This window comes from Lathamus discolor, chromosome 14, assembly GCF_037157495.1.
Source record: "Lathamus discolor isolate bLatDis1 chromosome 14, bLatDis1.hap1, whole genome shotgun sequence".
In the NCBI taxonomy this organism is placed as follows: domain Eukaryota; kingdom Metazoa; phylum Chordata; class Aves; order Psittaciformes; family Psittacidae; genus Lathamus; species Lathamus discolor.
In genome coordinates this window covers 12,618,312-12,641,295 of record NC_088897.1, presented here as the reverse complement: position 1 = coordinate 12,641,295, position 22,984 = coordinate 12,618,312, and the positions used below count along the sequence as shown (strand labels likewise).

The 22,984-nt window shown below is 42.7% G+C and overlaps 1 protein-coding gene and 1 long non-coding RNA gene across 4 annotated transcripts; one reads left to right on the top strand and one right to left on the bottom strand.

Moving 5' to 3' along the window:
* Positions 1-4,383: 4,383 nt before the first annotated feature.
* On the bottom strand, positions 4,384-19,539 carry SLC13A5 (solute carrier family 13 member 5). 3 transcript variants are annotated; one of them, XR_010615926.1, is made up of 13 exons: positions 19,167-19,539; positions 16,289-16,417; positions 15,295-15,431; positions 14,664-14,878; positions 12,617-12,785; positions 11,238-11,360; positions 10,482-10,694; positions 9,599-9,720; positions 9,206-9,324; positions 8,689-8,850; positions 7,356-7,493; positions 6,033-6,616; positions 4,384-4,506 (listed from the first exon to the last, which is right to left on the bottom strand). XR_010615926.1 is itself a non-coding variant. In XM_065694525.1 (12 exons), the coding sequence occupies exons 1-12, from the start codon at positions 19,269-19,271 to the stop codon at positions 6,488-6,490; spliced, it is 1,761 nt and encodes a 586-aa protein (XP_065550597.1). In that variant the 5' UTR covers positions 19,272-19,539; the 3' UTR covers positions 4,833-6,487. The 3 variants fall into 3 exon arrangements, 2 of the variants coding, with proteins under 2 accessions (XP_065550597.1, XP_065550599.1); XM_065694525.1 differs by lacking the exon at positions 4,384-4,506 and having other exon boundaries at positions 4,833-6,616; XM_065694527.1 differs by lacking the exons at positions 4,384-4,506; positions 19,167-19,539 and adding an exon at positions 17,814-17,885 and having other exon boundaries at positions 4,833-6,616.
* Positions 18,709-21,398, top strand: LOC136021864 (uncharacterized). Its single transcript, XR_010615927.1, has 3 exons — positions 18,709-19,036; positions 19,159-19,260; positions 20,081-21,398. It is a non-coding gene; the product is annotated as an uncharacterized LOC136021864 (long non-coding RNA).
* The last annotated feature ends 1,586 nt before the right edge of the window (positions 21,399-22,984 follow it).

Genomic DNA, 22,984 nt, shown 5'->3' with positions numbered 1-22,984 from the left:
ACTTGCAGAACCATTTTCAGCGTCTGAGCTGGCAATTTTCTAGAACACTGTCTTTTCCTATGCAGTATGTTTTTTTTTCCCTTCCCTCTGGGAATTGGGTTACAAAAACCATCTAAAAAGGATTTATGCATAGTTTTTCTTAATAAAATATGGTTGCTTTTTTAAGACAAGGTTTTAGTGGTTGTGGAATACTACCATTACTATATCAAAACATACCAAGTCACTCCCCAGTAAACACAGTCTTTGGGCTAAAAGCAGAGATCAAACGGATCCCATGTGTCTGCATTGCTATTCTGAAATATGATTTCTCTCCCAAGACTGACTTCAGAAGAGAGAATCCTAAAAAAGGATTGGTCACAGGAATAAATTACTGTGTATGTTTGCCAGAGTTAAGTCAAACATCTCAATTCTTGGCCATCAAAACTAGGAACAAAAGTGAAAGTCAGACTCATAGTACAGTAACTGAGAACATTCTCTAGGAAAAGTTGGAATTATTTTCTGCTTTTAAATATCAGTTGGGTCAGACTTTCACACTACTTCTGGGGTATGAAGGCACCAAGACTCCATTAGATACGGGAGAAAATAGAGTTTTGTCTGATACGCTATTAGATCTCAAAAGTGAATACTGAGGAAGTGAGATGGTACAGAGGGTTTATCTACAGCACCACAATATAGTGTGCTTGCATTAGAAAGAAAAGAAGATCCAAAAGGCTTCATGATTGAAAACTGATCAAGTTTTTTATACCTAGTAAGTATTTTATACTTAATCCTTGGAACTCCTTTAATTCATGCATTTACCCGTCTGCTTTATGATAGAGTGCAAACTAGTATTGACATGGATAATGACATCTTAAAGGATTTTACCCATAGAATGGAAGACAGAATTCTGCAGACTGGAGAGTATCCTGCTTCAAATACGGTTAAATAACAGAGAACAGAGTACGCATTATGTTATATTTATAACAAGCCAGCACAAAGTCTGCAATTTTTTTACTCCAATGTTGTAATTGTAATTCAATAGAAACAAGATCATAGTTATCAGTGACTGAAACAATTGTCAGAACATATTTAATGAAAGGCTTAAGCATTCACGGAGTTCTATTTTTTGAGGTCAAGAAACTGGCAGGTAATGTGCATTTCAAAGCCAGCCGATGACAGTCATGGTAGAGCAATCTGCATCTGAAGACTGTTAAACAGCAGTCAGCAGAGCTGTAAATTTGGTGAAATGGTGTAAAAAGACTTAACAGACTGTAGCTTACCGCAGACACTGGAATGCATATATGTGTGACTAAGGTACTCCTCTAGCTTTAAACAAGTGTTAGAAAGCAAAGATAAATTCAGAATTAAATGTCAAGCGTCAGAAAGCAATTTATGGTTTTCTTTAACAAGTTCTTTAAAAATGTATCAGTCTTCCCTTCTTAGGACATCTAGAAGGCAGATGAATTTGAAGCCAGACGTTTGCTAGGAGCAATATACACTGAATGTGAGAACAGCAGTCCACAAGGAACATCCTCACAAAGGTATTGCTTGCTATTTAAAGCCCCTTTTAAGGTACCCTAATCAAAGAATTCTGCAGTGAGCCAAGATATATGGGGCCTCATCTAAAGGAACTCTATCTTGTTGGATGCGAAACAGGCCAGAAACAAACACATTTCCCAGCAATGAAGGAATGTAAAACTTCTCAAGTCCAAGATCCATAGACAAGCTTGCAGAACAATAAACTAATTATTGTAAAATAGATAACATTCCAATATATTAATAATTCCAGTTATTTTCCATTATATTTTGGATTACCATTGCAGTTATTAAATTTTCCAAATAGTACTCCAATAATGATGCAGTTTGATGCACTTCCTATGCCATTTCATTTTTAGGCTCTTCTACTGTGGCACTGAGTGGAAGGATGCAGGGAAAACACCAGGAAGATTGATGTCTAAAACTAAGGAAATCATTGGCACCAATATAGAATTAATGAAAAAAGTATCCACTTTATAATATGCTTTGACATAGCAAATGCATAGCTTTGACATAGTGTTCAGCAAGTAAGAAATAACTAATTTGGTGCTGAAACCAATAGGTATGCTCACATAGACCTCAGGTGAGGGCATTTTTCTTAAGAATGACAAGAACTGACCAGCAGCTCTGCCAGCTGGCATGGCAACATATTCCTTATGGGAATGGGGGAGGGTTCTTATTTAGAGAAAAATTGGGAAGTTTCCTGGCACTACGGCTGAGAACAGAAGCATGGGAATGTGATCATTTTGCCCAGTATACCCTAAAAGCTCAAGAGCCAGGTGAGCCACACACAGAGGCACTATGAGTGAGTGTAGATTTTGGATATTTAGGTTTGGTCTGTCTGGATTTGCTTGCACCAGGCTAGCAGCTTGTGACTGGCACAAATGTTAATCCTGCACATGAACAACAGAAATACAGAACTGAGTAGTGGGCTATTGCACAGAGCTGCTCTGACTGCTCAGACATGGAGTTCTTCTGTAGGGAATAAGGGGAAAGCCTCAGGCCTTTCAAGAAGGTTCAAAAGGTGGGGCTGGCATTGTGGTCTAGAGAAAGCAAGCTGATGGCAGACAATCAAGAGCATTCAACTTGCTCATCCCTAAAATGCTAAATGGGCCAAACTGCTGCAACTTCAGCCACAAGCTCAGATCCAAAGGAGCTTACCTGGGGTCCTGGCAGATCAGAGCTCTCAAAACCAAGTAATACTGATCATGCGGAGTGCCAGACTGTCCTGGGTTCAGCAGTAGCAGTCATTTTTCTCCTTAGTAGCTGGTGCAGTGCTGTAGTTTTGACTTTCAGCCTGGGAACAGCGCTGATAACACAGATGGTTTTAGTCGGTGCTCAGTAATGCTTACTCTGACCGAGGACTTTTCAGTCTCATGCTCTGCCAGTGAGGAGGGACATAGGAAGCCGGGAGGAAGCAGGGACAGGACACCTGACCCAAACTAGCCAAAGAGGTATTCCATACCACAGCACGGCATGCCCAGGATAGAAACTGGGGGGAATCCCCCAGAAGGCCCAGGTCACTGTTCAGGTTGGCCTGGGTATCGGCCAGTGGGTGGTGAGTGGTTGTATTCTCTCCCCTTCTTATTCCCCTTACCATTATTAGTGTTCGTGGTAGCAGCAGTGGTTTGTGTTATACCTTGGTTACTGGACTGTTCTTATCTCAACCCGTGGGAGTTACATTCTTTCCATTCTCCTCCCCATCCCTTTGGGAGCAGGGGGAGAAAGAATGTGGGGAGTGAGTGACCGGCTGCGTGGTTCTGAGTTACGAGCTGGGCTTAAACCATGATATGTTTGGCTTGTAGGTGCTACTTTAATGCTAGCGATAACAGAGCATGACAATGCGTACTGATGTACAATACTGATTCAGACTCAAGACTCTTTCCCCAGGTGTAAGCGGGATGAGCAGCTGCAGTTTGTACAAACCTGCCAGTTCTCGTCAGCTAAGGATCACAGCTATAAAACGCCAGGAATTAAAGTTCTTATAATAAATAAGTCATGTTAATTAAATCATTGGGCAAAATAGAAACCCACACAACTTATTTGCCATCTCAACTGCCTGACTTAAAAGAATCAGGGAAAAAAATTAAAAAATCACATTCTCCTATTCTTGCACAGGAACATCTTAACTATACTGGAAATAGCATTGCAGTTACTGTTATAGAGCTGGAAATGCGTGGTCTCCAATAATGAAAATATGATTAGTGAGATTCCTTCCTGCTGGCCAGCACTCACCCGCAACCTCACCCATCCGTGATGAAAATAACTTTAATTCTTGGTCATTGCAAAGGGGGTGCACAAATAGTCAGTTTCATGGATGGCTACATCAATATTTGGCAAGAATACAAACCCTCTCTTTAGCTGCATGCTAGCCAACCTGTCAGTGCTTATAGTCAAGATTATACAGTCTTCAGGCGAACAAAAGTGCTGAATTCCTCAGGGAGCAAATCTAAATATACCCTGGAGTATATTTAGATGGGAGGCAAGGCCCATAACCTTTGAAAGCCAGGCCTATAGTAGAGTACATTTGAATTATGTCTAACAAGTAACTCAAGTAGCAGTAATTAACCTGGAGTTTACGAAGAGCCACACAAAGGCAGGAAGCACATCTTGTCATGGTGCTTGCATTACTTTTCTTTTTTTCTGTATTGCAGTTAAAATTTTAATTAAAATACTAATTTCCATAAAACCGCAGTTTCTCTGGGGCAGTTTCTTCAAGCTCTCTTGGATCCTTGCTCGTATCTTACGGTTGATATTATCTGTTTTGTTAGCTGTTTTCCTAGCTCAGTGAAAATCGCCTATTGGGTTTTCAATCTATGCCTTTTCCTAGAGCACCCAATAACCACCCCCAAAGCAAAATGATCAAAAAAATGCAAGGATTTTTTTAATGTACAGTTGTATACAGAACACAGCTGAGAAAAATGTGAAACTGGAACCCTCACTGTAATTATAATTGCTGAGGCGCCTGATCTCGCATTCCTCGTTTAACCACTGCAAAAAGAAAAGGAGAAAAATAGTCTCAGGATCTGATCCTCACGAGCGTATGAAGAGCAATATAATACTTTGCGTTTCCTTAACTGGCCTTTGGGTCAGTGCTCACCCCCACTGTAAGATTTGCGTCAGAAATTCAAGAAGGAAAAGCTGAAAATTTTACTGCAAGCTGAGCATCCTGGGGTGATCACCTCATACAATTTTTCTTCACCAGGAGCTTTCCAAACAGAAAGATATGCATATGCTAGCTAAACGGTATCTCCACTGGTTTCAGTGCTGTTTCAGACATGAAGATCTGGTGGTGTTGGAAAGAAAATCCAGCCCAGTAAGTCCCAACAGACAGAATTTTATTCAAGCAGTTTCATCCTTTTTCACCAGAAGGTAATTTCAAGTAAGAAAGGGAAAAGGGGTACAAGCTGAATAAATACCCACTGGGGTTCAGAGTCACTTTTTTCAATCCATGTAACAGATTCATCATTCAGCTGAATCATTCAGTGCTGCTCTTTTAAATCTCAAAGCAGGTGAAAAATTACCATGTTCTTACTGGAAGATGCTATGTTGATGCAGTATGAGAGCATTAAACAGTTCAGAATAAGACCACATTGCTAGGAATAGCATTCAGGGATACCATTTTTCCTTTGCCATCACCTTTGTTCCTCACACAGAAAGACTCATTTTAGCACTTTGGAAAAGAGAGAGACTGCTACTGAGATGACTGAAAAGAGACAACTGCTACTGCTGAACCCAGGACAAAGATGAAGACATTGCTGCCAAGTTTTGTCTTAAATCACAGCATACTCATGGCAGCTGCTTTGCCACTTTCTTGCATGGTATCTTAGCTGTTCAGCAACAATTTCACCTGTTTTCTTTGATCTACAGTTATCTTAAGTGCCACCAAACAGTCTGACTGAATCTTTAATAGCTCCTGTGCAGGACAGTTCAGTAAAGGGAAGATGTTATTCACAGATAGTTCTTTTCAGTCAGAGAACAGGCATCTCCTGCATCAGGAACATTAAGAAGTGACAGGGAAGGAGAAGAACATGGGTCCTGCCTACACTTTGAACAACACTATTCCTGGAATCCAGTATTCCCACTTCTGGAAGAAGAGTCAAAACAGTCTTTATGCCTAAAATTGCTTTCCACCACCTTCTAAGTGCAAGAATTGCAGTAGCATTAGCACAGCTGTCCAGACATCATGTACATCTTTGGTTAATCTCTTAGTTAAGACATTTCCAGCAACTATTATTACAGACTTTTTCTAATGGAACTTTACTGCAACAGCTCCAGTACTCTCACTGACAGCGGTTTTAATAGTGGACAGTCTGTACAGAGTGACCCTGCTACACAGGGCTTATAAATGCTTCACAAAGTGTATGAACAGTGGAGTTCTCATCTGCATAACATTGGTAATTACAGGCATTCATGCCTTCCTGTATTTATTACGGTCTTTCTCTGATCTTTTGACTCCTGCTGCTATGGGGCACCAAGCCACAGCAGAAAAAAACCCCAACAAACAAACCACTTACCCTTTGTATTTCCATTCCTTAAGTGCTCCTCAGGAGGCAGAAACATAACATAGCAGAACATAATATAACATAGCATAACAACATAACACAACGTAACACAACATAACATAACGTAACATAACATAGTGTACCCCTTCTTTCACTAGACAAGAAACAACAGGGATTTCTTTGTATAGCTGCTGACTTGTGGATGCAAGTTAACAGGTAATGAATTTTCAGCCCCTGCTTGAGTGCAGTGCTCAATGCTAATGATTTACAAGTCCATACTGGTGATAGGATAGTTCAAACCATTTGACAGAACAGCTGGTTCATCCTGAACTGATGTGTGTCTCCCAGAAGGAAACAGACACCTGACACTGGATCTGAAGTGGTGATGAGACTCTGTATAGGCCTTTGGGCAATAGGGAGTAGTATTAAGGGTCCTTTCCTTCTTGAACACATGAATTCTTCACCGTTCACGGGATAGCTGTGGTGTTTGCCCATGCTGGGAATGTGTCCAGCCCAAACATAGGTCTTCCCCATGTGTTGATGGCCACTGAGACACAGAAGACTCCAATAATGTTCATCACTATTCCAGCTTTAACCTGTGAGGACACAAGTCCAAACCAACAACAATAACCAAACATGAGCACATCAAATTGCAGCAAAGCCCATTTATGCATACACAAGAAAGACACATGGTCAGATAAATCACAGAAATAGCCATTGTACCCCCTGTCCCGTGTTCTTGCTTAGGTGGAATACACTGTGCAAAGTCTTTGAACGCTTTGCTTTGTAACTGATCTAGGAGCTTTAAGGCATGTACAAATTACTCTTATTAGTTAAAGAACAGTTCTGCCTCCTTCAAGTCTCCACTTTGAAACCTGACAATGTTTGGGTACCGGGCACAGAACCTGCACTGTGTGGTCTGGCAGGCAATCACAGGACCAGAGCCCAGGGCAGCTGATTGATACCTTCTGCTTTCAGCTCCAGTGGGAACAAGGCTTCAGCTACACTTGCCAAAGCCCCACAAGACTGGAAAGCACTAGCTGCATTTTAACCCTTCAGTGTTTATGAGCCTTATGACTTGTCAGTTTTTAATAGCAACGAGTCTGGGCTGTATGTCTGCCAAAGCCTATGAGAAAGGTACTGTTACTTCAGAGATGCAAATCCTTATTGCAATATTAAGACTGCTTAAGAGAGAGGTATACAGTGATAGTTACAGCCGACAAGATCTTCCTGGTACTTTGTAAATACTTGACTAAGAAAATTAAACTCTCACCATATTTCAGAACAAAGGCAGTAGGGAGCTTCAGATAAGAGAACAGGCAATTATCATCTTACCATATCCAAAACATGGATGTGGCCATAGGAAAACACTATTGCATTTGGCGGTGTTGCAACAGGTAGCATGAAGGCAAGGGAAGTACTGAGAGTACCAGGCAGCATAAGATACAAAGGATTGATTTTGACAGACGCAGCCTGCAATGAAATGGAGAGAATATCACACTGAAAGTGTTCCACAAGAAAAGCATAAAGAACATTTTCCAGCCCACTGAGACACATGGGCTTGTTTCGTTTCCTGCTATTATATCACCAATTTGCAAGCATTTTATTCTGAAATCCACACATGCTTAAAGATAACTTTGCTCTCGATTCCTGTCCCACAATACTTAAAAACAAAGCTTGATTTTTTCTTGTTGTTTGTTTTGCTCTATGGTATAATTTGGAGTTCTGGTCAAATTTATCTAACAGTCTTTTCTTTGACCTCAGACCACACTTGTGCCAGGGTAACACAGGCGTGGGATTATAATTACTAGGCATGTGGAGTACCACTCTCAGATGTTACATAAACTCTGTGGGACTCAGAACTTCAGTGCCAATTTAAGTCACTAATTGCTCAGCACCTTGATTGGGATCAATTTACTTTGATGAAATGGTCTAAGAATAAAGAGGTTGTATTTCCCAAATTAAAAAAGAAAGTAACCTATTTTTTCCTTTATGTTACAGTGTCAATTCTGCTCAGAAAAGGCAGCAAAAGTTACCAGGTTTTCCTCTGTAAGTTTTAAAATTGCTCTAGCTTCCTATGGAAAATGACACATTTCTAATAACTGGGCCTACCACTTTCTGTTGTCTAGCAGGAAACCATGAAGATGAAGGAACCATGCAAAGGGATGAATAGGAAATGCTGGATTTTGGTTTTGTTTAATGGTTTTGGTTGTTTTTCCAGTTCTGAGTTGATGGTTTAAATACAAAATGACTAGAAGTTTTAAATACAAAATGACACTTCACTTTCTCCAGGTCCAAGGGACACACCTTACAGAAAGCTTGAACTGGCTTCCTTTTCAGAGAGGGTGCCATCAGACAGGCATCCTGAATTAGCTGCTTCTTCCAGGTTGTTGGTTCTCAGGTTCCAGGCGGATAGGTAGGGCAGATTAGAGAAAGTTTGCATTCCCACTTTTTATCTACATACGATGCTATAAACATAGCAGTGAACACCAGCTAAAATCACTATCCATTACGGTATACTGTCAGATGAACTGTTTCATTACTGGCTTTCAGACTAATGTTGGAGCAACATTCAAGACAATAGATACGATACTGCTTTGCCACTAGAGATTGCCAGTTTAACTCTGATCTCCCAGTTGGTAGGATAACAGGTTGGAAGTAATCTTACCATGGATGCAAAGACAGGTAGGAAGAGGGTGGCTGTGGCGACATTGCTGGTGCATTCCGTGAAGACAGCTACTGTAAGCGAAAGTACTGTTGCAGTGGCCCATGGTGGGATGTATCCTAATGGAGTCATCTGACGACCCAGCCAAACTGAGAGCCCAGATTTCTGACAAAAAAGAAGAGTGTTTTTCATTGAGGCTCATGAACAGGAACTCACAGTATGTGTAACATTCCTGCCAAATGATGCCAAATGACTCCTGAATTATATAAACACCATTCGGCAAAGTGCGCCAGCCTCCAAGAGGTTAGATAAATTGAAGAACTTGGTCAGAGCACACAATTCCTGAAAAATAGCCACAAATATTCACCTCTCCTCCCAGTTTTTGCTACTTTGGATCTGCCTCCAGATCTGAACATCTCTACTGGGTGTGGCTTTGGGTGCATGCCCAGTAATACAGGACTAGATAAGGAACCAGGGAAGTCTGCCTTTGAGTCAGACAAAAAGAGATGTCAGGACATACTGCGCTTGCATCAGCCAATGCAAAACCTCCTCCCAGCAGTAGCACAACACTCCAGGGCATCTTCCTTTGAACCACATTCCACTCTAGCAGCGGGGCTGTTAAAAATGGCTTTTTTGTATCTGAAGTGAGAAATGAAAAGCAGAACATGTTTTAAGAAAGTGAAGACATTTTGCCTCCTGATCTATAAGCTACCAGGAAAAGACCCAACAGGCAGATGCATGTTACTGAGAAACCTGCACAGGGTAAGGGCAGTACACATGAGCAGGGACTGTGCCCCAGCCCTGCCCAGAGAGGTGAGCTACCCTGAAGAACTGCATGCAAATCCAGTATATGTGTCTCTCATGTTAGCTGGAGCTGGCTGTTTCACAATATTACACTTTTTCTTTTAAATACCTTCTTTAGTCTGTTCAGGGTCAGATGTGCTTGCATTCCAGCTTGTGAATTTGGGTTTGTTAGCAGGAAGGATAAAGAGTAGCAAGGCAATAAACATAGCAGGAGCAGAATCAGTGATATACCTGAAGAAGAAAAGAGAATATAGCTTAGAAAATAGGTATCTTTCCTCCTAGAAGGTGGCTGCCTTCTAGCATCTTAGTCACTCTCTTTGGTGTCCTGTTTGGGGCTTATACATTAGCAATATGGGTCATTAGGTCACGACTGAGGTCTCTCAGACCTGCCACAACAGAGACAGTAGTAAAAGAAACTAGCTACAATACACATCGACGACAACTGCTCCTGGGAGCAGAACTCCTTCTCTGTGGTGAAGCCAGAGTTCAACAGTTGTATCTCAAAGAACAATGTGTAAAGAAATGGCCTGAATAATAATCCCATTGTGCATTAAGGGCATTTTATGCCCCTAATATGCCACAGACAGTTGCAAAGAAGCCATCCAGAGCACCAAATCAGTTTCCCAGTGAGTTCTAAGCTATTGTTCAGAGGTGATATTACCAAATATTCATATGATACCACAATGCATTGGAGCTCATAAAAACAAAACAGTAACACATATACCAGTGTGACTAAGACCAGCATTGCATAAGTTTCTCTTTTTTAGGAGTTTCAGCTTCCTCCATGTCCCAGCCTTCACTGCAGTACAAACTGTCAAACAATAGATCAACTGGTGATCTCACACACAAGCGATTGGATCAAGCCCAGGAAGCATGTGAGTTCCAATAAGGTTGGAATTAATGACTTCACACTCAAAATGGAATATAAGAGCAAGGGAATCTGATTCACAGACAGTCAAGAGGGTGCAGGACAAAAATCCCCTAAAACTTACTTTTCTCCTCCTGGGAAGAGCCCAGCAGCCCAGCCTTTTATAAAGCCTGGGTGTCTGGAAAACCACAAGAGAACCAGACAAATAAACATTAGGAGGACATTGAATTCAGCATAAGAGATAGGGCCCAACTTCTTCATTTCTGTCTTCAGCACATTGTACGCAGCTTTTTCTTTATCACTTTTCTCTGCTCCACAGCCCCAGCTTTCCTTAAAGCTTGAAGAAAAAAGGAGAAGAGAATACTGTAAGTATTAACATACTAGAAGGACTTAGCATGCTTGCCATTCTGAAGCTGTCACTCCTGGGCACAGACACAGACTATAGCAGAGGCCAGGAACAAAGAAATGACAAGAGTGTCAAAGTATTTCATGGGGACATGCCAATTCTCACAGAAGAATGGGGTCTATGAATGGATCTAAGTATCTGTCCAATTTTGAGCAGCCTGGAATGAAAACCACAGTTTTGAATCAAGGGTAGCAAACCAGATATACTAGCTCTCTTAGGGTTGACATTCACAGATGTGAAATTGAAGTATAAAAAGGCAATTCTGTCTGAATATTAAGAATATATAAAGCTTTGCCTTAGTGCAACTCCCATGAACACAAAAGGTTTCCAGACCTCAGAAGTTCCTGTGGAATGGAACTGCTTTCTGCTACAAAATTAGTAACTTGTCAGTGGATTTGTCTGACCTGTATTTCTCAATAAGCTGATCTGCATTAGCCGAGGGGTTTCCACAATATCATGTAGTTAAATACTCACTTGAGTCCTATGAAGGAGCACTGTAACCAAAGCCAAGCTAGTACCAACATAAGAATCATGTTTGGGAATGAAAACCCAAACCAGGAAGCGAAATTCACAACATCGTTATTGTTGGGGTATAACCTGAAAAGATAAATGTTTTCCGTATGAATGTCGAAACATTTAGTAATCTGCTCTCCCTTTAATATGTGCAAATGATAATTGTACATGTAAATCTGGGACAACCATTTATGTAATTATAGGTATCATCCATAGCCTAACTGAAGTCAAGAGGAAGGCAGCCTTGATTTCAGGGAAAACCTATATAATCCTTGATTTTCCCTGTATTTTATTTTAATGCATATAGAAGCTCATGTTGATCTTTTAGATCTCAGTAAGACAAGCACTGCTGAAAGATTCCACACACATCCTAGGTAGCTTTCACTTCCAACATGCTGGTTCATTTATGCCAAGACAGGACATTCTTTCTTCCTCCCCATTCATGCTAATAAGAGAGCAGGGATTGTCTTTCCTGAAATTAATAGCTGTACTTCAGATTGCTTCAACAGAAGACAAAGTTGCTGGTTGGCTTCAAAAAATGAAGTCAGTATTTTAAGAACTGCAATTTTTATTCAGTAGCAAATGTCCAGCTGGGTGTTAAAACCAATGGGTAATGTGGCAGCTGAGGCTGAAGTACTCCCAACAGAATCATAGAATAAACTTGATTGGAAAAGACCTTTAGGATCATCAAGTCCAACCATTACCCCAGGACTGCCAAGACCACCACTAAACCATGTCACTGAGGGCCTCATCTACACTTACAGGACTTGGAACGACTGTGGAGGGACTGTTGTGGAATCTGCAAAATTTCCACTGTAGATTAGGTTGCATTTAGATCAATTTCCACACTCAGCTTAGTGAAGAGAGTATTTTGTGGACAACTTTTCTTTACAACAGTGTCTGTTTAGTTTCCACAGCCACAGCATGGAGGAATAATATTATAGGAGAGGCTAAACTATTTTTAGCTCTTTTCAGTGTACTTATGAGAAGAGTTAATCATACATCCTTCTGATGCTCTTCACTGCAGCTCCTCTGCTGATGTGTTACATTTCAGTGAAAAAGTGGAGGCAGAAGAACCAGTATCTCTGATCAACAAGCTCTCTACTGATTGCCAGCAAGTATTGCCAAGTTTCTCAGGGGACCTATGACATCAACACATAGCTGCCTAAAAAAGGCTGGAGCAAAACAATGAATCCCATCACTTTATACACATTCCTCACTCTTAGTTCATCAACTAGTTATTGCTTATGGTTTGCAACTGAAACTGTCATCTAAGACAAGTCAGCTGGTCACAGAAACAGTAAAAAGTGTAAGTAAGAGAAATAGTAAAAATTACTTACTGATTCATCTGGCCTTTCAATACCATGTTTGGTGCTGTTCCAGTGAGTGTTGCAGTTCCTCCAATGCTGGCAGCATAGCATATGCAAAGTGTCATTCCCTTACATATCCGCTTCCTCTTCTTCTTTTCCTCAGATCTGGCATCCTCAGGGTCTTGTCCACTGCCTATGGCTAAACACAAAGAACACAAGTAAGGGAAAGTTAGGGTTGCAGAAAGTTCAGGACAGGGTCTGTAGGTTCAGTACACTTTGTGTATGCCACTTATTTTAATTCAAAAAAACACAGATACATCTCCAAATGCTTTGGACTCATGTTCACGAGGAGCTAAAGAGAGAGGCTGAATATCTGGGTCTACGTGATCCAAAGATGCTGTTGTCCATATAGGTGCCATAGTTTCTCAGCAGTAACTTCCTGTTTCACAGAGGGGCTTACCATCAGCCACATACTGAAGTCATTGAAACCATTCCAATACCACAGAATAAACCCAACTAGCTTTAATAGCTGTGAATATAGGCAGAAAACACCCCACCCAAACCCGAAGTATTGCCTGGCATAACTGTTAAGATCAATATGTTGTGCCAGTTTACATCAGCCACAAAATGTTGCTGCTTTGTCCACTGTTCTCTGAGGTTAACAGCTTAGTTTTGAAGTCTGACTAGACTAATGGAGCAGGACAATGAATTTATGGCAATTACAACCAACTCAGCAATACCAAAAGGTATTTTTGCACACATTTATTACCTTCACTATATGCTACAATAAATTAGCCAGCAAAGCCATGCAGATCCTTCTAACCAATGTTAAAAACAGCATTCTATCTTTAATACAACTGTTTGGAAGCTAGAAATGAGTACCCTTACAGAGCACTTTGTGTGACCAAGTGACATACTTGTGGGTTTGCACATCTTACCTAAACGTGGTGTCTGAGCTTTGTACAATCATAATGCATTCTCCCTTCACAAGTGAGATAAGAAATAAAGCAACCAAAAAGCAGAGATCATGGTTGTATCTAAACTATGTCTCCAAGGTCTAAACAAATACAGCAGTTATGAGTCAATCTCATAACAATGTCTGGCATACATAAACACCCTTTTTATTACATTGTGTCTCCCATGGACACATCAGGCAGAAAATGGGCCAGATGTGTCCTGGCAGAAAGCTTGAAATGTGGGACACAGAATGCGCTACCAACGTTTGCACTTGTTCTTGCACACAGTCACACAGGGAATTGTGGCAGATCAACTTGTTAATTTGGTAAAATCGCATCTCTATTAAGATCCCCAGAACAGCCCTTCCTCTTCTGAAAGAGAAAGGCACCACAAATCTGATCTTTAATTGTATTTAGTAATGTAGCCTTCTTTACCTGCACCCCAGAGAAGCGAAACCAGAGCGACTGAGTTTGTGCACATGGTTCAAATCAAGTGAAACCTACTGCAGAACCACAGCATTGACAGAAGGACCTTATGGAGTCAAGCATCAGGTTAAGATCATATTTGAAAGCATTCCAAACTGCAGTTTGTCTACTGTGAGTCAAATGACACCAGCTCCTCTTGTCCTTGTAGCTTTTAAAGTATTTCTCTTTCCTCTCCCCAACTTAACATACAATTAGGTCAATAAGAGATATTTATTACTCCAGAACTGAAATAGGCTGTGTTTGCACAAAGTTTTTCAAGCATTCCTACGTGGCTTAGAAGCTGAATCCCCACTGATAATCACAAGACTGGGATTCTCAGGGTTGGATTATACTTCCCACAGGATATGCTTTTCACTTCCATGAGAAGGCAGTTAAGCCTAGGGAAACTGTGGGAGAGTGACCACAGCCTGAAGGAAAGAACATAACAATCTGCATGGGATCTAGCACTAAGCAGAACAAAATGGCAACGAGGAAAATTGGAAGCCATTTTGTAAAACCTAGGTGTCATGCATTTAGGTGTTTTCAGTCAGGTCACCGTTCTCTTTCTTTGGAAAAGGCACAGAGAACTCTTTCTAGGTTAGGGAGCTCTGAGCATAATAATTTCAGTAGAATCAACTCACTGCAGAAGCTCCTACCATGTGCTGAAGTGGGATCTGATGCGTTCTTTTCCTCCAGCTCGATCACTTTATTTGTTTGCCCAGTTGCTTGTTCCATCATGGTCATATCGTACTCTGTGTTGTCCATTTGATCAAGGACAGCCTGGACAATGGGAACCATCATAGCAGTGGTGGCTGTGTTACTTATCCACATGGACAGGAAAGCAGTGACAACCATAAATCCCAGCATGAGGCTGAAAAGAGAGAAACAGTCAGAGGAGAAAGGAGGAAAAGAAAACAGACTCTTCTAGGCACTGTGGTCACAGGGAATACACAGGGATGTGTGTAGTGTCCAGATTTCCTTCCAGGACAGCTCTGCCACCTTCACTGAAGGAATTTCAGAAAGCCAGTTAGCTCCTTAGTCTACACATGATGAAGTCTGTCATCATTTTGCCTCCAATGGCAAGCACCTAAATTTAGTCTGGTGCTGGTTTTGGCTAAAGGACAAATACACTGCTCCTGCTGTCAAACTTCACCTCTGTAAAGTCTGTACAAGTGCAGAGAGCTAAAGAGGTTCTTGAAGGTTCCCTTCTTTGCTGACTGCTAAACACCATCCCTAGGCCTCTGCAAAACTGACAGAGGCAAGGAAGAAGTAATGCAATACTCTTACAGTGCAGGTTTCGCCCCAAGAATCAGCAGCACCCTCAGCGCAATCCTTTTGTGAAGATTCCAATGTTCAACAGAAATTGCAACAATCAGCCCTCCAACGAAGAGCATGCTTGTGTCATTTAGGTACTGAAAGCACACCTGAAAGACAGAGAAGGTAGGTCAGGTGCCAAAATGCTGCCTCCTGCTAGCTTCACTAATATGTTTTGCCTTCTGTCCTCTCAAAGCCATTTTCTGCACCAAACCCCATCCCAACACTGGCATAAGGGGAAGATCCAGCCTTAGAGCTACTTTCAGTTTCCTGAACCCTTGATCTCCTGTTTAAGTGCTGAAATGTTCAGTGCAGGGGCTTTTTTTGCATCATGCACCTTCTTTTTGGATCATCAGGAGTTAATAAAGTACAAAATGACAGCAGTTTCCTAAAACATTGTTAGGAGCTCAAAGTATTGTGTAGGTACCAGAAATGCTGAGCTCCAAAATGGCCTTCTTAGCATCTTTAGCAATCATACCTACCCTTACTAGCTTGTTGGCCAGAAGTGAACCTGAGCTACAGTACCTAGTATAGCCTTGGACTAAAGCATTAGCACAAACAGCCAGAATGAGCTTCGGAGGGGACATAGTGTACTTGCTGATCTCTACCCTGTTGGAAGAAGTCTGTTCCATGCATTTTGAAATCTCACAGAGAGTATGTCAGACTGCTCTCTCATGGGATGGGTTATGAACACACAAACTGCTGGCACCAGTAGGTGCAGCAGGATCCACACCTAGAAACAGACCTTTCCCTCTACCACCTTAAGCCCCACACGCATAACATTTTGAGAAAATATATATTTAGTTCAGCATCTTCCCATACAGGAGCCCTGAACACTGCTCAACTGAGTCAGAAACAGCACCACAGAACAGAAGCACCTTCCTATCTAACTTGTTTGCTATATATTTTGGGGAGAGCACAGCAATGAATTTCCCTGTATCAGATCTGGATTGAGCAAGCTTCTTACTGATTTAGAGCTCAGAACTCCAAGCAGAGGGAAAAATACCACAGGCATGAGGGAGGTAACAGCCAGTGGGATCACTTCAGTGCACCAGTACACAGCCATGATGATGATCATATACGCACATTTGGCCTCCTGCAATATGATGGAAGACACGTTTAGGCACAGAAAATTGTTCTTAAAGATAAGAAACATGTTGGTAGGTCTTATAAAAAGCCTAAATACTCCACTGTTTGTAGCTTAACCAGTTATGCTGAAATAGGTAGCAGAAAACCTGAGGATTTAAACTTGTACTTTTAAACCTTGTTCTGAAGTCACTTGCATAAAAAGATCTTTTTGACCACAGTATTTGTTTTAATGCATGCTCCCAAAATGTACAGTGTGAGAAAAACAAACCTTTAACAACTAGGTACATACAGTTTGCAGTGTACAATTACCTTTTGGCAGCTGATGTGAGCAGATTTCACATCCAGGAGCCAAGAATTGTTAACAGTGTTTGTAGATTTGGGCATTTCTATTTTGCGTTAATTATTTTGAAATGGATGGCCAGATTTCCCAGTGCATGTGATTAGCTTGTCTGAAATCACAAGTCTTTGAGGTGTGGCCAGTGGCACACCTGAACCCAGAAACTATTATCACTGAATTATTTAAAAGTTCTTAACTTTTTAAAGTAACTCTTAAAGTAAAATCCTTTAGCCTTTTTTGTGTGTGTGACTAAGCACATTAGAGGTATTTCACCACTTTCCCAATTCAGAGTGTGCCTACTGAGACAGGGAAAGGAGATTCGCTAGGTTAGAAATGTTGCAACCTTTTTACACTGGTGATCAGGCATTCCTGTACCATAGCCTTTCTTGGTTTGTACTTTCAAAGTTGTTCAGAGAAGCAAGCATTCACTACCCAACAGTAAACAGGGTTTTAAAGCTTAAGCCAGTGTTCGGTAGCTCAGAATTTGCTCATGGTTAGAGTAAGTGTTTATAGGATTTTATTTTAAAACAACAAATGAGACTCTATTGCAAAAATAAATGGTGTTCCAGTGACATTTAAAAAGCGCTGTAAGGTGATATTTATAAACAGGGGTGTGTTTCCCTTCATTTTTTTGAGAAGCTGAGGAACCAGAAAACAGCCTTTGTCAGTAATTAGATTTTTTTTTCCCTCCAGGTTTCCAGGAATTAATTATAGCACAAGTTTTGAAAAAAATATTTCTTCAGACACTAAAAGATACCAGACAGATCTATAGGTGTCTTCCCTTAACAAGCACGAGGTGAGCTCATGACAGAACTTATGCTACACCACAATAGCCAAGTGCTAGAACTGATTGTAGTTAATCTGTTGCCAGTATGAAACACAGATAAACAACCTGAAGTGACTAAAAATCACAACACAGAAGAAACTCTGGTTTCATAGAGTGGAGAGTAAATAATTTATATGAAGTTCAAACATACAACCATGCTTATAAATTAACTCAACCAACCATAACCAATTCAAACAACCAAGGATCTGGAACGAAATATATGTCTGTATCTATACCTACATCGATCTGTGATTTATGGGAACAGTCACAGAATGTTTCTTTGGTGTCTAGTCAGTTGACAGCAGAGACAGTAAGATGCCTTCTCACCGAGAGCTGAAAAAGCAATCACTAGTGGAAATATTCCTCTCCCACTGTGAAATACTGTAATTTCCTAGATTAGACTGATGACACACTATTCCTACAAATACCAAAAAACTTACGCCGTATTTATTTTTTTAGGGAAATTGTCTTAGTGTTGGTCAAAGCAGTGTCTAACAGTCAGGAATTCCTCTTTCTGTAAAACACCAGCATTCAACTGAAAGGCAGTGCTAATATTACTTAGACAGGTGAACCAGAATGGCTGGCAATCTTGGCTTTATAAATATGCATGACATTTTCCTGCACTTTGTGATACATGCAGCAATACAGATCACTGAGAAGAAAGGCTGCTTTTAGCATTAGAATAGCCTCTATAGCTCTAGTAGGCTAAAATATCATAAACGGAGCTTTCACACTTTGCCAAGAATGCTACCAGACATTAGAGACTAAGCTCTTCACTGGGTTATTCCAATTTTATGCTGGTATAACTCCACTGAAAGCAAAGGAGTTGCACCATCACCACCTCTACAGTAAGATGGATGTGAATTGAAAGATATTGCATTTGAAACCTGTCACGATCACTGCGTAAGGCACAATGCACAGCTCCCAGCTGCACCACTGATGAAGAATGCCACTCAGCAACTCTCCCTGAAGAGTATCAGAGCCTCAGCAGCGGAGCGGGCGGGAGAACCCAGAAGTCCTATCTTTCAGTCCACTGCCACCACCACCAGACAGTGCAGATACAATTCTAAATGTGCAGGCCAGTTATGTGTGTGTTTATCTTTGGCTCAACAGGAATCACATCCAATTTGCAAGACAGGTGGGGTCCACGGGCGCCCCGGCTCCTGGCGGTGTCACAGCCCTTGGGGCGAATAGAGATTGGCACAGAGCTCCTTCCGCGAGTGGGGCCGCCGAGCACCAGTGCCTGAAGACTTGGAGTGCAACCTGCAACACGCGCTCCTGCGCTCCGGGACCGAGTGGCGGAAATGCTTCAGAGATGAGGTGCAGGAAGGAGCTGCTCGGGTCCCCTGCGGGGAACCGAAGTTACTTTAGCAGGGACCGCGTGCTTTGCTCCGGCAAAAGGGAGACGCTGTGGCGGGCACGGCCGGTGCTGCGCAGCATGCCCGGGGCATGGCCTGCACGAGGTGGGCAGTGAGGCGGAGGCACAGAAAGCTTGAGCAGGGCCCGGGGTGTCCGGCTGGGGCAGGGGCTCTGGGGGTAGTGGGTGCCGGAGCTGGGGTCTCAGTTCCCCGAGGGGGCCCCGCAGGCACTTACCCGCGTCGGCACAGCGATCGGCAGCGGCAGAAGCAGCAGCGGCGTGAGGAAGAGGATGGCGAAGGAGCGGCACCTCAGCAGGGTCTGCAAGCAGGTCGGGGCCATCTTCTGTGGGGACAAACGGTCAGGGCGCGCGCAGCAGCAGCGCCCGCCGCCTTAAGTACCGAGGGACATGGCTGGGGCGACGCGACCCGCCCGCGCCCGGCCGGGGGCCGGCCGCCCCCGCCCTGCCGGGACCCACACCGGGCTCGGTCCCGCCCTGCCGGGACCCACACCGAGCTGGCCCGCGGGCAGCGCTGCACACGCGGGTCCGGAGCCATCGCGCAGCAGCGGAGCCGCCGTCCAGGCGCGAGCCCGGTGCTCGCAGGCCCCCGCCGGCTCCGGGAGGTTGCCTCAGGCCGGCGCTGACCGAGCCAGGTGGGGCCGGGCCGCTCCATCACTCGGGCGCCGGGACCCGGCGAGGGGACATTTCCGTCTGCGCAGAGCAGGGGAAGCGGCCCCGTGGCTGTGGGCAAAGCTGCCGCGCCGGCTGCGAGCGGGTCTTTAAATCGCCCTGCTCGTGGTGCCTGCAGAAAGTTAGGAGTAGGCACGTGTCCTCATAACGCACGTTACATGTAGGGACCAACGTGTGACACACGGCTTCTCTCAGGCGCTAGGCTTTGAGGAGGTGACGATGGTGCCAAGGGGGATCACCTGCCATTCATTCACACAGTGGTGAGGAAGGACTTAGCTCCTTTAGGGACCTGAGAGTTAACACCACAGTGGGGGTCTCCCCAAAACAAAGGTCTGTGCAGGCATGCATGGCTGTGCTTCACTGCCTACTATTTCGTGAGGGGTTGTGTGCCTGCGACCTGGGTTAAAAATAACCCGGAAAGGTTAACTTGAAAGGTTATTTTTGATGTCATTCATTTCAGTGATTTGGTCCGAGTGTAGCCACAGAACGGGAATCGTAAGTGATGGTGCCACTAAAAGGGTCGCAAGCACTATCAAGATGCCAGAAAGGAACAACTGGAGCTACTGGAAATCAGACTGAAGACATTGATATTTTATGTTCTGCTTTTGGGATGTGAACAGCCACCTGAAATTGAAGGCTGGTGTAAATCATATCTTAACAGTTTGATCCTTCAGTCTCTTAGTACAGTCTTACCAAGCAGTTACTCACAGGAATAAAGCTTTTCAGATTCCACAGCAAGTAATGAGGGAGCTTTGACTACAGCTTGCTTATTTGTCCTCTGCTGACCAGAGGAACTTGAGTGACAGAAGTTCAAAACAAGACACTCCAATGTTACTGTTTTGTTTGTAAAAGCAGTGAATGTCCACTAAGGGAAACGGTAGCCAACCGGATCTGGACTGACTCCAAATCTTCAAACCTTTAGCAGCAGTCCCTCTGGGTAACTTACCAACACAGAGGAAACTTCACACCAGTGCAAAGCCTAGAAGAAAGCAGGGAAATGGCCAAAACTTGCATTTCTGTGGCCAGTCCCCAATGAAAAAATGGTCTATAATCAACAAAGAAAAGAGGCTACAAGCACTTAAATAAGAAAATGCAGAGTTGTCTGTAACAGAGCTGTACGAGGCACACTTTGATAGACCCGCGCAAATACGATTGTCTGTCTTACGAGATGCAGTACAGTAAAGAAAAAATGAAAAGAAAAACCACAAACACCTGTTGACGTCTTTGGATTGACTAGTCCTGTGAAAGGAGTCTTCCTGTAGCTAGGAATGAGATCAGGGACTCCTGTAGGCAAATCAACTAACTAGCCCATGCCTCAGTATCTGATGCAGAGAAGGGAATCCATATTTACTTGTGCAGAATTACAGCAAGCTTTCCTTCAGTGTGTCATACAAAGTACATTCTATGTTACACAACAAAACAAATAAAGGATTTACAGAAAAGAACAAGCATTTGAATAATAGGAAATCAGATTGAAAGATAGTGGAGTACCCTTTTCTGCTGTTCAGATAGCAATTGTCAATCAGAATGGTGCACCTTCGGGGGGAGAAGGAAAGGGGAATGAGAAACACGATGTTCCCTAGGGTTCTTAGGAACAGCTGACTTGGGACAGGGATAAGAATATGGTGCAGGCCTCCCAGGAGATTTATAAAGCAGAAAGCAGGAAAACAGGGAGTTGCCAATCAAGATCAGCAAGGACCTGACCCTTAGAGATAAATACCCACTTCTTCCCATGGAGCTGCCTGGACAATACCAGTTGAATGAGAGAGGGAGATACAGGAACAACATGGAGTCCAGATTTGAAAGAAAGTGTGTCTGTATCATCTTTATCTGAGCATGGTTGTATCTAAGACCTGAGTCCCAAACTTAGCAATTGAAATCTTTTTATGAATCAAGGGCAAGACTGGTAAACCGAGGTTCAAAACCTAAATGTGGAAGCATTCCCAGCACTCTGACTAAAGCAAAAGCTAGGAAAAATCTTAAGCATGACCAGAGAAATAAGTAACTTTCATTTCTTTTCTTGTTTTGCTAAAGTAGGCTCCTTTTCTAGAGGCTCGCTTCAGGAGAGTAGGTTGGTTTGTTGGAGTGCATGTGAAATATACATGAAAAATATCTGTGCTGACTCTGCTGAGGAGAAATCGAATTAGTGCCAGCTTCAGTTCCTGTGGAGTCTGCTGGGAATTCAGCTAAACCCAAGCAAAGCCACTGGCTGTTGCAGAACAGCAGGGACAAAGTCCTGCACTGAACTGAACCTGTAATCTTGAAGGTAAATTCTGACCTTGTTACCCCCTTGCTCAAGCCATCCTGCCACCCACACTTCATATTTAAGGTAGCACCATCACTATTTTATAAACCATTGAAGGTTTTCTTGTGTCAATTTATGTTCTGCTGTAAGAACCAGGAGGCTGAGAAATTGCCTGAATCCAGATGTTAGAACGACATATTCACATATCATCCTAAACAGCAGAATGTGGGTGGAAATAAGAATACTGGATGAGGACAAGAGAAAAGATGCCTAGATTCAGAAAAGGAGGTAGTAAGGCTGTGCAATGCATAGTAAAGATGCAGGACGGGGAGAGCAGGACTAGATGAAATGGGGGAAGAAAGCAGTTTACAATGAAGGCCAAGGCTGGGCACTGCTCTCTAAGGGGTCTGTATGCACCAGCGGAGAGAAGCACAGAGTTGCGTGTTCGGTTTGGAAGTCTTCCAGCTGTTCCCTGCCTTCCTTAGTCTATGCTTACAACTCAGATACACTTGGCACTGGCTGGATGAGAATGCTACAGGAATGGCAGCTCTTTCACATAATTTGCACACGAGCTTCCTCTTCACTGTGCCAAGGAGGAGGCAGACAAAGCCTTGGCTGCTTACTTTACAGAATTAGTCTAAAAGCCAGGCAAAAGGAAGCTGCAGAGAACCCATCGTGCTTGCAAAACCTCCAGCAGCAGGAGTTTTAGATGGTTCAGAGAGCATTCAAACTAAAACCTTTCACAGCCTGAAATTTAGCTCATGCTAATTGAGCACTAACTGCAGGCCTTCAAGAAAAAGGAATCTTTTGCTCCAGTGAGTACAGCTCTGCACATAGCAGAGACCAGAGCAGTATTTACAAATATGTATGCAAGATGTGTGCTTTCATGGTCTTTTACTACTTCTTTAAAGACATTAGGTAAAATTATGGTAAATGGTAGGTAAAATGGTGTAACTTTTGGTTGCAGACATCATTTAGAAATGGAAGATTGTAGCAGCCTTTGGGCTAAATTTTGATACTCATTGAATAATAAATTTGATGCTTTTTGTTCTTGGTAGCAAGTTTCAAGTCAGTGTACAAAGGAACTCAGATCTTTGTGTTACAGAGACTTAGATATGG

Coding starts and splice junctions, on each gene's coding strand:
- SLC13A5 (XM_065694525.1), bottom strand. CDS start 19,271: ATGGCCCCGACCTGCTTGCAGACCCTGCTGAGGTGCCGCTCCTTCGCC. Junction 16,418..19,166: donor CGATCGCTGTGCCGACGCGG/GTAAGTGCCTGC, acceptor ATCATATTGCAG/GAGGCCAAATGTGCGTATAT. Junction 15,432..16,288: donor GAGTTCTGAGCTCTAAATCA/GTAAGAAGCTTG, acceptor TCTGTCTTTCAG/GTGTGCTTTCAGTACCTAAA.